The 15,449-nt window shown below is 30.8% G+C and overlaps 1 protein-coding gene across 1 annotated transcript; it reads right to left on the minus strand.

Moving 5' to 3' along the window:
- Positions 1-486: 486 nt before the first annotated feature.
- On the minus strand, positions 487-13,424 carry LOC18434319 (uncharacterized). The gene is made up of 6 exons (XM_006844392.4): positions 13,234-13,424; positions 9,651-9,900; positions 8,568-8,604; positions 8,176-8,281; positions 7,401-7,511; positions 487-718 (listed from the first exon to the last, which is right to left on the minus strand). The coding sequence occupies exons 1-6, from the start codon at positions 13,348-13,350 to the stop codon at positions 596-598; spliced, it is 744 nt and encodes a 247-aa protein (XP_006844455.2). The 5' UTR covers positions 13,351-13,424; the 3' UTR covers positions 487-595.
- Positions 13,425-15,449: the final 2,025 nt, after the last annotated feature.

A 15,449-nucleotide genomic window follows, 5' to 3' on the forward strand; every position in this document is an offset into this window, starting at 1 on the left:
ATTCTATAGATTAGCCATCAAGATCATATAAAATGTGTTAGAATATTTATCCTTCATTTTCTTAAACCAATTTCCCATCAATTAAATTAAATAAAAATATCAATAATAATATAGAGATTTCTTATTTCATTTTCTTAAACCAATTTCCCATCAATTAAATTAAATAAAAATATCAATAATAATATAGAGATTTCTTATTCTCGTGTACAAGCCTCTTCATATTTTCTTTATTTGATTTCAAAGCTTCCTCCAAATGAAGCTTTTTAAAAATATATGATCTTCTCCCTCAAGCCATATGGCTCGAGTTAATAAAATAGAAAGTGAGATTAGGGTGTGGCGTGCCTCCTTATGTGGCACTCTAAGGGCCCACTAATTTATAGTAATTTATAGGAAAAAAAAAGGGTTTCAAAATTAGGGGGTAAAAAAAAATTATCCCAAAAGAAAACGTTTAGAAGGTGAGGAGACGAAGGGCTTATGGCATAATCATCAAATTAACACTCCTATCATGGCATTATTAGAATTACGAGAATATTGTACATATCAGCACAGTGAAGGATATGAGCTGGTGGATGTTTTTTTGACAAAAACTGTAGAGCTAGTAAGATGATTCTTGAATGGGAATCAGGGGTAATTTTCCTCCATATATCTCTGGGAGCTGGTTTTCGTCGATTTCTTTCAGCAACACAGACTGCAGACTTTTATTTTCAACAAAAACAATCTGCACAAAAGAGAGCAACCCAAGAGGTAAATGCCATGTACAGAAATAATAAAAGAATTCATGTGAATGAACTCTGGAGAACACTACAAACTGGAATCTCAGAGTGTCAGCAAACTGAGAGGATAGAGAGATATGGAGAAAATTGGTGGTATTTCAGTACAAGGTTGTAAGAGCACACTCCGGAAAATCCAGATAGCAGATTGATAGCAATGTCATAACCATTTTCTCAAACCTCAAATGCTTGTGTTTATGCAAAGATAGGTTGCACCAGATCTATGAAAATTTTTATACATGTATTTCACAAGAAAAAAGAAACATGAGCAATAACAATAAAAAAAGGAAAAGAAAAGTGAAACTACTTCAAAATTGACAGAGGATGCCAAATTACCAATTTATGAACAAAAGTGATTACTTTTAAAAAAAATCGTTTCAATCAGTATTCTCCTCAATTATTTTGTTATATATGCCCATCTTTTGGGTTTGACAACCCGAGCATGCGGAGATATTTGATAATTGGGCCCAACCTAGGTCTCGCGAGCTAAATAACGTAAATACCTCTACCAATCATGGTTTCCAAACCCCATATGTTTTTTTCATCAAAATAAGCATAGGTATTTACATTATTTGACTCAATGATTCAAGCGGCTAAACTAATCCAGCTTGTTTAGGGCCAATCACACCCTCATTCAAGAATCAAAAGCTAAAATAAGCAGGAGCATATAGGTAATTTCGCCCCACTTCTGTCATAGACTATATTAGTAAAACACACATGCTTGTACAAAATTCCAAAGTCAAACTAGGCGTAATTTTGGGCATTTTCTAACTGAAATAAAGAAAAAATTAAATGATCCTTTTAAAATAACCACTTTGTTTGATAAATTGATTGATTTGGCCACATCATTGATTTTTTGAGGTACTCGACCATTTTAGTTAACATTTTCCCATAGAAAAAACAATATATACATATGAGATTGTATAATATAATATATTTATTTTTAATACAAAGAGGTCATAATCACTTTTAGCCATTTGATGTGAAATCCTACATCTAGGGGTGTATCCCACTGTTTGAGAACTTTTATTTTGGTTTCTATGTCAAATCATTCACACACCCCCAATCGTCTAATTTTACATTTGATGGTCAATAGTAATCGTGACTTCCTTGTGCCAAAAGTCTATGTATATATATATATATATATATATGTGCAATTGGCATACAAATACATCTGTAGCTGTAGAGATAAGGTGCACCTTAAAATTTTATCATGGTATATAATTTTGATGTAAAATGTTCTTAAGATTATCTCAAAATCTATTTTATATCTAATTATAAAATTTTAAATTTAAAAAATGATTAAAATCAATTAGATTTATAAACATATGAAAATCTTGAAAATGGTCGGTGTAGATAATATGTTGTAAAATGCACTATTTCTGATACTTAAAATCTTTTTATTTTTCATGGTCATACGTTTCGATGTCAAGATGATCAATCAAATGGTTTTTCAACATTAAAACTACCTTTTCTGATGGATTTTTGAGGTGCATCCGTAGTTCTACATTATAAGGTTGCATCCTTATATAAACTTTTTCTTGTATATATATCTATAGGAAAATGATACTGTTGGCCGGCCCGCCAATGCCAATGGGGTGAGCCGAACGGGTGGGATCAAGCCAAGAAGGATCACAACCGTTCAAACTCCACAAGTTGATCCCACCTGTTCTGCTCACCCCATGTGATAACGTTTTTAGAGATTTGTACCAAATTAAATAATATTCCTTTGGGGTCCTACGGAAATGGGTGTGAGAGGGTCTCATAAGATTATATATATATATATATATATATATATATATATATATATGAAGATACTACAAAATGCCTATAGGAAAAAATAAACAGTGATTTCGCCTACCCTCATCACTGTCCAAAATTCATCGTACGGTCACGATTTTCTGATAGTATTTTATTTTTCATTTTTTTTTACAAATCGGAATGATATAAAATTTGGAACGTGTGTATATCTTAGTGAGGTACACCTAATAAAAATATAAAAAAATAATTTGCAAAAACCAATTTGACCAAAATACCCCTGAAACATTTTGAGGGTATTTTGGTCAATTTATTTCATGTAAAATATTTTTTTGATATTTTTCGTAGATTTACCTATTTTTGATGAACATACGCTCCAATTTTCAGATTATTTTAATCTGTAGAAAAAAAAATAAAAATAAAACACTGCCGAATAATCATGACCATGCGATCAACTTTAGACGATAAGGGTAGGCAAAATTACTGTTCATTTTCGCCAATAGGCATTTTTGTAGTATATATATATATATATATATATACATATATATATATATATATATATATATATATATATATATATATATATATATATGAAAAAGCTGTGATTAGTCCACTAGCTCATATGAACATATGAGCCAAACGGCCCAGATTGAATCTGGGCTGATTTGACGATCACAGATGTCAAGTAATGCTTCAATTTTTTTTTTTTTTTACAAATCCAAATCATTTGAAATTTTAGGTGTATATTCTTCTCATCAATGTGCACCTAATAAAAATATAAAAAAATTATTCGTAAAAAATAAAATGACTAAAATACCCTCCAAATCATTTCGAGGGTATTTTAGTTGATTTATTTCATGTAAAATATTTTTTTGATATTTTTTAAAGATTCAACTATTTTTTATGAACACACGCCAAAAATTTCAAGTGATTTGGATTTGTAAAAAAGTAAAATAAAATTCAAACACTACTAGACATTTGTGATCGTCGGATGGGCTCAGATTCAATATGGGCCGTTGGGCTCATACGTTCATATGAACTAGTGGGTTAATCCCAGATTTTGCCATATATATATATATATATATATATATATATATATATATATATATATATATATATATATATATATATATATATATATATATATGGGTGCAGTTTGTATAAAGCCTAGGTTATAAACAATCAAATTAGAGCCTACCTTCAAATTGTGTCGAGAAATGTGGCTTCAATATTGGAAATCTTTGTGATAGCCTTAAAATATATTTTCATCTTTATTTATAAAGTTTAAAGCTTCAAAAATTGTGTAGATTGACATAACTTTGAAAAATTGAAAATCTTGAAAATTGATGGTCCATAAATGCGTTACAAAATATACTATTTCCAAAACTTGAAATCCATTTTTTTTCGATGTCGATGCATCTTGATGTTGAGATGATCAATTTGAAGATATTTGGGCATCAAAACAACCTCTTCTAATCAATTTTTTTAGGTAATCTCAAATTTGATTGTTTAGAGCCTCGGCTCTCTATAAACTTCTCAATATATATATATATATATATATATATATATATATATATATATATGTAGGAAAAAATATTGTCAGCCCACGGGCTAATAGCTATAGTGTTAGTCAATTGCCCAGATTATACTGGAAAAAGATCCTGTCAGCCCACAGGCTGATAGCTAAAGTGTCAGTCAATTTCTTAGATTGAATCTAGGCCGATCTTGCTTAGATTATATATAGGAAAAAATCTTGTCAGCCCACAGGCAGATAGCTACAGTGTCAGTCAATTGCCCAGATTGAATCTGGACCGATTTGACGGTCACCACCTCATTTTATGTTTATTTTCATTTTTTTTCTGCAAATCCAAATTGCTTGAAATTTGGAGCATCTATTTTTAAAAAATATAAGAATCTAATAAAAATATAAAAAAAATAATTCACAAAATATAAATTGACCAAAATGCCTTAAAAATATTTTGGAAGTATTTTGGTCAATTTATATTTTGTGAATTATTGTTTTTATATTTTTATTAAGTACATATTGATGAGAAGAATGAACGCCTAAATCTCAAGTAATTTGGATTTGTATAACAGGAAAAAAAAAGTGAAATGAGATTGTAACCGTCAGATTAGCCCAGATTGAATCTGGGTCAGTGGCTGACACTATAGCAGTCAGCCCGTGGGCTGATAGAATCCACTCCCTATAGTAATATGATGCAACAACCTTAAAAAACTATCTTATGACCATTTGGTTGATCCAAATTTTGAAATATACACTCTTTTCATTCTAATGAATAATCACAAAAAAGAAAAAAAATGAAAACACAACCTATAAAGTATTTTTTTAGCCCAATTAACATAGGCTGTTTATTTTGGCGAGATACTTAAATCTAGGCCTTAAAGGATTTTTCCATTTCCAATTTTTTTGGATGACTTTATTATCATTAGATGAACAATGTTAAAAACGAAAAAAATGATTTTGAGTTTATAAAGGCTAAGATCTTGAAATTCACAAAATGAATGGTTTAGATCCATTTTTGGATGGGACTCATTTTCACTATATCTAAGGTTCAAATTGAACTTTTTTTTAAGGAGGATTGATTATTGAGATGAAAAGAGTGCGTGTGTAAAATTTAAGGTCACACAAATACCACAAACATGCTTTTCTAAAAGTGTCGTTGTACTATACTATGATACAACTGTTGCATTGGATCATTGCTATATATATATATATATATATATATATATATATATATATATAGATATATATATATATATATAGGGCTATGATTTCATGCAACTGTTGTATCATAATATACTGCAACCACATTAAAAAATCGTGTTAAAGGCATTTGTTTGACATAATTTTTTAGATGTATAATCTTTTCATTCTAAAAAACAATTACAAAAAAGAAAATTTTGAAAAAACGCCTTAGAAAGTATTTTCCTAGCCTAATTAATATAAGCTGTCAATTTTAGAATATGGTTAGATAGAGGCCTCATAAGGATTTTTTTATTTCCAAAATTTTTATATAGTGTTATTATTATTAGATTAACAATGCTAAAAAAAAAAAAGTGATTTTGAATTTGTCAAGGCCTAGATCTTGAAATTCACCAAACGGACGGTCGAGATTCTCTGTTGGAGGGTACTAATTTTGACCATATCTAGGGGTGCGAATTGAAATTGTTTTTTCTATAAGATTGATTATGAGGATCAAGAGAATGTGTGCGCAAAATTTGGGGCTACACATGCCAAAAACATGGTTTCCTAGAAGTGTAGTTGCATTATACTATGATACAACCGTTACATGAAATCATTGCCCATATATATATATATATATATATATATGAAAGATACTGCAAAATGCCTATAGGCAAAAATGAACAGTGATTTCGCCTACCCTCATCACTGTTCAAAGTTCATCGTACGGTCACGATTGTCCGATAGTGTTTCTTTTTTAATTTTTTTTCTACAAATCAAAATGACCTAAAATTTAGAACTGTGTTCAAATAGGCGAATCTACGAAAAATATCAAAAAAATATTTTACATGAAAAACATTGACCAAAATATCCCCAAAACGTTTCGTAGGTATTTTGGTCAATTTTATTTTTGTGAATTATTTTTTAATATTTTTATTCGGTGCGTCTGACTAAGATGTACTTACGCTTCAAATTTCAAGTCATTTCGTTTTGTAGAAAAAAATAAAAAATAAAACATTATCGAACAATCGTGACCGTGCAATGAACTTTGAATAGTGATGAGGCTACTGTCCATTTTCGCCTATAAGCATTGAGAAGACTTATATATATATATATATATATGAAGATGCTAGGGTGAGCCCATTGGCTCTTGGAACAGTGTAAGCTAAGGTGAGCCCATGGGCTCATGGAACAGTGTAAATCCAACGGCCTAGATTGAATTTGAGCCGATCTGACGATCATGACTGTATATTGGTAATATAATTTTAATATTTTTTATATAAATAAAAATAGCATGAAATTTGGAGCATAAATTCTTCTTATCAAGGCGCCCATAATAAAAATATTAAAAAAAATAATTCACAAAAAATAGATTGATAAAAATATACCTGAAACATTTCAAGGGAATACAATTGTGATTATTGGATCGGTCCAGATTTAATCTAGGCCATTGGGCTTACACTGGTCCATGAGCCCATGAGCTGATATGAGCTTTTTCTATATATAGAGCATTAAATGCTATTAGTGTGCCTATGGGTGATGTCACATCCCATATTGATGATGTCACACTTTTTTTTAATAATAAAAAAAACCTTTACTAAAAAAATTCTTCATGTGTAAATTTTAGAGTGCTCACACTATAGAGTATTTTATAATTGTACTCGACAAATTTTAAACACTAATATGCCCTTGTTTTATACATGGATCATTTTTTTTATTAAGAGCATTTTTTGTCATTAGGAAGGGTGTGGCATCACCACATCAATCACACTAGTGGAAAATTAATGCTATATATGGGTGATATCACACCCCATGCGGTTGATATAACACATAAGTACATCCAGCACATTAGTGGAATTTAATGCTATATTTGGATGATGTAACACCCCTCCTAATGACCGAAAATACCCTAACTAAAAAATATCTTATTATAAAACAATGGTGTTTAAGTGTTCAAACTTTGTTGAGTACAATTTTATAGTGTAAGCACCTAACATATATAAAAAGAGATCATTGGTGAGAGGAAAAAAAATGGTTTTTAGTAATATTAAGGAAGGACCAAGAATAGATTGATTATGTCTCAATGAAGCGTGTGTCGAAAGAGGACAGTGCCCAAATCCTCTTAATTGAAAGGGAGGTAGAAATGAAAAGCAAAAAAGAATGCCTACCTTCTCTCTGGTGTTCTTATCAATAAATGGGTAGATAACTTTCCAGGCAGTCCAGAAGATGTAAGGCACATGGATCAGGAAGACCTTGCCCAGCCGTTCTGGGTAATAATCCTGTAAGATTTAGAATTAAAACAGCCTTGATTAACCATCTTCACAAAAGCTCTTCAGTTTTATTCTCACACAGTAACATCAGAGTCTAGGGATTCTTTCCTTATCTAATTGAAATTTGCAGCTCAATATATGAGAGAGAGAGGAAACAAGAATGATGAATATGGGAAAACCAAAAAACAATTATTTGATTACCACATTCCCCATATTAGTAAAATAATTTTTGATTCTTATTAAAATTTTGGATATACTAAGAAACTATTGGGATAAGTTTAGGGCTGAGAATTTTCCGGATTGGGTCTAATTCCACCTAGATCTGGATCCAAATCCAAAAAGTATACATAGGATCCTGATCTGGATCCGGATCTAATAGGATCCAAAATGTTTGGATCTGGATTCAGATATGAAAACTAGATCTGAATCATGATCTGGATCTGATCAGTTCCACAATCCTATCCAAAATGCGGATTAGGTCTTTAAAATTTAAAAATATATGCATTATGTAAATAAATAAATCCTGTCAACATCAACACCAAGGCTGATAAAAAGTCCACATAAATTTGCAGATGAAATGGGAAATGAACTACTTTCCTCTAATTGGACTGATGTAGCCATGAGAAGCTTGAAAGTATGAAACAAGAGAGATCACAATGAAAACAGAACAAACCTGCATTATACTGAGAGCTGCAACATATCCACGGATATCAAAATTTGCATAGCCCCATCCTTTGTGGTCTGCAATAATGACAAACTTTTCCTGCCCTTCCGGAATGCTGCATAGAAGAAAAATAGAGTAAATAGAAGTGAACAAGCAAAACAGAACACGTTGTGAATGTTTAGGGCGTGTATATTTCCACGTCAAAAAATTTTCTCATGTGGTTAGGTATGATAATATTTTCACACCAATTAATTGCCAATTGATATGAAAAGATGTATTTGGACCAATTAATATAAAAATATTGTCACACCTAGTCACATGAATGAAGTTTTCACGTGAAAGTATTTCCCAAGAATTATTTTCACTCGAAACAAACCTGCCCTTAGAAATACATGAAGTACCTGGCACACAACTTGTCGAGAGAATAGACTACAAATCCTGTAGTGAGAATAAGGAGCAAGGTCAAATACTAAAACAGGTGTAATCAATTTGGAGTCTTTATAATAGTCAGAAAATCATATCAGGTGAAATGAAACATTTTTGTATATATGAAATTATAAAGGGAAAAAGTTTATATAAGGGTGAGGCCCTAACAATCAAATTAAGGCGCACCTCAAAACATTTATTAAAAAAGCTTGTTTCGATGCCCAAATATCCTCAAATGGATCATCTTGACCTTAAGATTTATGGACACGAGAAAAAAATAGATTTTAAGTATTGGAAATTGTGCATCTTGTAATGCATTTTGTGGACCGTATATTTTCAAGACTATAAAGTGTTTATAGATCTGATCGATCTACATTATTTTTTAAGCTATAAATTTTATAATTAGATATGAAAAAAAAAACTCAGGCTATCACAAAAATTTCCACTACTGAAATAACATCTTTCAACACTATTTGATGATGCGCCTTCCTTTGACTATTTAGGACCTCAGCCTTATACAAACCACACCCAATTATAAATAGCTTAAATCATTGAAATGTTCCACTTTTTATCCTTGTAAGAAATAAATTATAATCCAGCAAGCCATGAATTACAAAAAAATCAGTATAAGAGATAAAAAATGATTGCATCTGCAGTTTGATATTGGAAATAAATTCCAGCATATTTAAACAATGCAATAAGATTAAATATGATTGCATCTTTCAACAGTAGCTTTTGTGTGAGTATGAGCCCTTCTCATGCAAAGCAAATCTTAATTATTTGGAGTAAATTGGATATAGATCATTAAAAAAAAATGAAAATATATCTGTACACCTTCTTTTAAGGTTTCATTTTTTTCAACAGACCCAAGGTTTGAAAACATATATGGTATTATAAAGATCTCACGTAGTATATCTTTTAACCGTCAGACAACTTTTACATATTTTGACCACACTTTTTTAACCCAAACAAAAACATTTCATAAAACCATCCCAAAGCCATTCTGATAAATCTCTCAAAAAAACATTCAAAACCAAAATTGCAAAAACACTACTTACGCTTAAACTCATCGAGATCTCTGTGAGAATAATTGTGTTTACAGGGAAATGCGACTCCTATGGGGCGTCCTTTCTTGTCCCTTCCTTGCATATAAAGCTTTTCTTGTGCGAGTTCATTCTGAATATATGTCTCAGAGGTGTAACCCATTGCATGCCTCCATTTTAAGTATTTTAGGAACATCATAGATGCCTTTTCGACATCTAAATCACGAGCACGCAGAAATCTTCTGAGCATAAGATTGTCAACATCCTGCATGAATATGCTAGTTTAGAGCATAGTGAACAAGTCTATGGTTAAAACATCATTTTCTCAAAAAATCTCTGATTTTTTGAAATCTTTTAAGAACTCCAATTTTTCAAATGATCTTAACAAAATCACTTTTTTTTAATCGAACTGATATAAATCTGTACTTTATATTTTTTTTTAGAAAAAAAAAACTTTTCAAAAAAGTCTCCTTCCATATAATTTTATTGAAACTTTTCTTCTCTTTGTTGATTTTGTAACTAAAGTTTTGATTTGGAGATAAAAGCATTAAAAGTAAGACTAAATTAAGAATATTGATTTAACGAAAAATTCCAACAAATTTTTTTTAAAAAGAGTATATTAAAATAACACAAGTAATATATTCCCAAAAAAAAATTCTATCAACAGTATAGCTTAAAAATATAGGTAGAGTAGGAGGAAAAGTAAACTAATGAAAAATCTAAACTCAATGAAAAATCTTCTTTTTCTCTAACCCAGAGCATCAATATAAAGAGCATGAGAGACTAGCACTAAAAGTTTAGGTCCCTAAGAATTCAGGGTGAGATTTGCATATTTTGATTTGCCTAAGCATGTTATTGTTTTTCTCCTTCATACTGAAGTTTGATTAATTCCACATTTTCAATCTTTTTTATTATTTCAATGGTGTAAAACAAAGCATTTTCAATGGACCACTATTTTATATTTTTGGGTTTTCTATTTTAGTTAACTGCAATCCTATATTTAGGGTCATTTGTGTTTTTCTCTTCTAACAATAATTCTATATATTGGAATACATTTCTTTTTATGTGCTAATGCAGTTCTGGTGTTTAGTATAGTTATTTCACCATATGCTCCGAATAAGTCTATCATATGTTTTGTGTCGTCACAATAGAGTAGGCCTTCTTGTCGTATTTATTGAAAATTTAGACAAAAATTTGTTAAGTATTACCTTAATAATACTAGGCAAGGAAATAAAATTATAGTTCAATAAAGGAAAGAAAATTATAGTTCCATAGCTTTTAATATATCCTCTGAATAAGTACAAATCATAATCTTATCCTATGTCATCCTTACATATCCGATTTTTCACTTCGTTTTTTTTAATCAAATCCTAAATATTCATGATACTTTAACTTAACTAATTTTTGACAATCCGGATTTTTTACTCGATATTTGCCTCTGGCTTTTTGGAACCAAATCAATTTATTACTGCTATTTTGATTTGCTATTATTAGGGGTGGCAATCAGGTTGGGTTGGTGGGTCCAAGTACATGACCATGTTTTGGACCTGATTCCAGTTCAGCATGGATCCTATTGGGTTGGGTCGAGTATGGCTGGGTTCGACTGAACCGAACCATATATACTAAGGTATTTGTTATTTATAGTTTCTAGACCTAAGTCTGGATTGGGTTCGGGTCCCGATTGAGTCTAGGTCCAATTCACTTGGATCGACACGGATCCGAGTCAGAGTATAATCGAGCCTGGTCAGGTTCAGGTCGACCTGACCACCCGTTAAGTCCCCTAGGCTATATATTGTTATTCGTCGACTTGCTCACTATTAGCGTTGTTATATTCGTTTCACTTCGGTCAAAGAGGCCAAAATCTTCAAATTTTAGGCCTAGACCGAAGTGAAGCGAAGTTCTACCACTTCGGTTAGCCTCTCTGGCTGAAGCAAAAAAATATCTATATAAAAGTATTTTTTTATTTTTTATTTTTAATTTTATATAATAAAATTTTAATTTATTTATATTAAATGGAAAAAAATCCAAAGTTTTACTCTAAATCAGCTGAAACACCGAATTATTTCATTTTTCTCACTAAACCAAATAATATGGTTTAGATAAAGGGCAAAAAAATGGCAATATAGAGATGGACTATGGGATTCATTTCTTATTGGGTTTTCATTTCTTTATATTCATTCTGTAATTGAATGGAAGATATTAATAAGAGAAAGGGATCATAAAATTGCATAATCCAATCAAATAAAAAGTCAGAAACAAAATCATCCAATCTTTGGATCAAAGAACAACATAAGGGAAGAATTTGAGGGGACACAAAAAAGAAAACCAAAAAACATATAAGATTTAGACGACACACAAAAAAGAAAAGCAAAAAACATATAAGCGTTTGAGGATTCGTCTTAAGCAGTTAATTAGAATGTAATGTAAAGAGTTTTTACAGTGACATTTCACGATTATTGCCAAGTGTTCTTCAATAGTAGTATGCATAATTCCAGCATTTGGAACAAGAATCTACACCGTAATTTTTTCAATCTAATAAAAGGCACCAATGTTAAAAAAATCGACTCAGCCAAGGTACTTGGACCCTGGCCGAGGTGAGTCACTCGGCTGAGTTCAGCTCAATTTTTATTTTATGAAAATGAATATATATATATATATATATATATATATATATAGTAATAATCCTGTGATCTATATATATAGGAAAATGATCCAGTGAGCTAGTGGGTTTTCAAGTAAAATTGAGCCCAACAGCCTAGATTGAATCTATACTGATCTGACGATCACTGATGCCCGATAGTGTTTGAATTTAAATTTTTTTTATGTACGAGGATATTACAAAATGCCTACAAACAAAAATAAACAAAAATAAACAGTGATTTTGCCTACTCTTGTTACTATTTAAACTTCATCGCACAGTACATTTGTCCTTTAGTGTTTTATTTTTTATTTTTTATTTTACTAATCAGAATGATTTGAAATTTAGAACGTGTGTACATCTTAGTCAGACGGACCTAATAAAAATATAAAAAAAATAGTTCACAAAATATATGTTTAGCCTAAAAGAGAAATGATGTTTTGTTCTCTTTATTAGGATGTTGCGGTCATCAACGTTGGCATACACTTTGGAAATTACTTATATTTGTTGATCTTTTAATACACACGAGAGTTGGTGAGAAGAAAAAAAATACTTCATGAGATTGTTGGGAAAAAAAAAAACTCATTAGGGATTCAAAGAAAAAAAAGAAATTGATTTATAAAAAGTTTAGCCATATTATGAGTGTCTAATTGGAAAAAACATGTTGGGTTGAGAGATATAATAAGCACTCGGCTTCTCATAAATCTTGATGGGGCAGCCATTATTTAAGAAAATAAATAAAAAAATATACAACTTCCAAAAAAATTTAAAAACCTCTAACAACATTAGAGAGAACCGACCAACAAAACCGGCCGGTTTATCAAAGAGCTGGTACGGATCGGTATGTTCAAAGAGAGGAATGACCGGTCCCCGATATATCACTAGACTAGATTTAAAATGGTCAAGATAATTCCCGATCCAGATCTAACAACTCTGATTCAAATGGAAAAAAGGAAGTACCTTAGCGGTTGGATCTTTAGTCTCCACCAAGGCCCTTAGCAATCCCACTTTCTTCTTCTCCATCTCATCCCTTCCATCACTCGTTTCAGAGTCTCCAACAGAGTTCTCCATGTCCATCCCAGCTCCAAGCTCTGCAAAAACCTAGTCTCCCAAAAAAATCCTAATTCTAAACAAAAAGCCAATTCCTCCAATTCTCTACACAAAAACTAGTACCTGAACAACCCTAGTTCACCGCAAAATGCCGAACCTCTGCAAAATGTCCAATTCTTTGCACAATGCTCAGCTCTCTGCTAAGAGATAGTAGCTCAAAACACCTGATTATCTGCAATGTGAATTTCTACAGGGAAAAACAAGCCCCTGGAAAACCCATACTCCCCACTAAAACTAAGTTCTCTGCTCAAAACACAGGATTCCCCGTCTCAGAACACAAACTCTATGTGAATAAACCCTAATTCTCTGCAAAGATCACAGAGAGGCCATGGCTTAAAAGGAGTGGAAAGGGAGGAAATGAAGTCATGCCAGAAAAAACAGGCATTAATAATGCATTCCTCAACAGTCATGGCGAAGTTGTGTCCAGTAGGGGCTATAGAGACTAGAGAGAGAAGCAATTAAGAAACGCAAGCAAGCCATTTTCGCAGCACTTAAATGTCCTATTTTTTAATAGAAAATGGTTTGATAGGGCTGCAACCTCACCTCATAGGCCACCAAAAATTACAATTTAAGTATCGGAAAACTTTTCCATCAATCGTCTCGCCTCGAACATGATGGTTGTGAAATCAAATAGAATTTTTTAAAAATACTTTATATTATAATAAATTATTTAGACTGTCAGTTTTGCAGTGAAAATAGGCATTGATCTGGATGGTTTGGTACTATTTTATGAGCTTTAAATTTTATCTGGATAATTTGTACTATTTTATCAGCTTTAAATTTTATCTGGATAATTTGTATTATTTTATGAGCTCCAAATTTTACTGTACATATTGAAAGTTGATTTTAAAGTTACAGTGGAGATTTTTGTTCTCAAAAGTACTTTATCGATAGGATTTGAGGTGAGGTTTTATTGTGTTTTATAGAGCCTAGGCTTTATGGAATACTCTTAAATGGAAGAAGATGCACCTCAAAAATTCATAAAAAAATAAAATAAAAAAGGTAGTTTTAATGTTGAAAACCTCCTTATTAACCACCTCGACATTGAGATACATGATCATGAAAAATAAAAAGATTTTAAATGTAAAAAATAATACATTTTACAACATACTATCTACGCTGTTCATTTTTAAAAATTTCATATATTTATAGATCTATTTAATTTTAACTATTTTTAAAATTTAAAATTAAAATTTTATTATCAAATATACAAATAAATTTTAAAATAATCTAAAACACAGTTTCCACCAAAATTACATACTATGATAAAACTTAGTTGTACACTTTACTCTATAGCTGCATATGCATCTGTATGCCAATGGTACCCATATTTAAATGAAGTAGTCAAGGTCCAGATCTTGATTGATCCCCTTAAAGGTATCTGTCCACATCATGTGACACTTGTCCAAACAGCCAAGCGTTGGTCTTATATATATATTTTAAGAGGGGTTATTATTTTATAAATATAATTAAATAAAATGAAATTAAATAAAAATAACTTAAATATCTGTAAATTTATTTTAATTTTATTATTTTTATTGAATTCTGCTTATAAAAGTAAAGCTGTACACCATGTTTTATGTTACTATAATTTTTAAACAAAAAATAAAATTCAATTCGGGCTCTTGGATTAAGGCTGGTTTAATTTGAACCGTTGACCTTTTTAAGCGTCTACCTCAGGTGGACGTGATCATTATTATTATAAAAAGATAGATGCGGTTTCTATGAGGATGCAACGGTAAACAATCCAATTAAAGCGCACCTTAAAATTTTATCATATAAATTTGTTATAAAAATTCTTGATATTATCTTAAAATCTATTTTTATATCTAATTAAAAAATTTAAAATTTTAAAAATAATTAAAATCAAATAGATTTATAAATATATAAAAATCTTGAAAATAAACGGTCTAGATATTGTGTTGCAAGATGTATTACTTTCGAGACTCAAAAACTTATTCTTTTTCATATTCATATATCTCAATGTCGAGATGATCGATTAGAGGGTTTATTCAACATTAAAACAGCATTTTCGTTCGATTTTGAAGTGCATCTGTGATTTTACA

This window comes from Amborella trichopoda, chromosome 6 (genome assembly GCF_054954075.1).
Source record: "Amborella trichopoda isolate Santa Cruz 75 chromosome 6, AtrichopodaSantaCruz75HAP2 v2.0, whole genome shotgun sequence".
Classification (NCBI taxonomy): domain Eukaryota; kingdom Viridiplantae; phylum Streptophyta; class Magnoliopsida; order Amborellales; family Amborellaceae; genus Amborella; species Amborella trichopoda.

What these genes read in the sequence shown, in the direction of transcription:
- LOC18434319 (XM_006844392.4), bottom strand. Translation starts at nt 13,350, where the DNA reads ATGGACATGGAGAACTCTGTTGGAGACTCTGAAACGAGTGATGGAAGG. An exon ending in AGATCTCGATGAGTTTAAGC is followed by an intron (nt 8,605 to 9,650) that starts GTAAGTAGTGTT and finishes TTCTCACTACAG; the next exon opens with GATTTGTAGTCTATTCTCTC. An exon ending in CTCGACAAGTTGTGTGCCAG is followed by an intron (nt 8,282 to 8,567) that starts GTACTTCATGTA and finishes TCTTCTATGCAG; the next exon opens with CATTCCGGAAGGGCAGGAAA.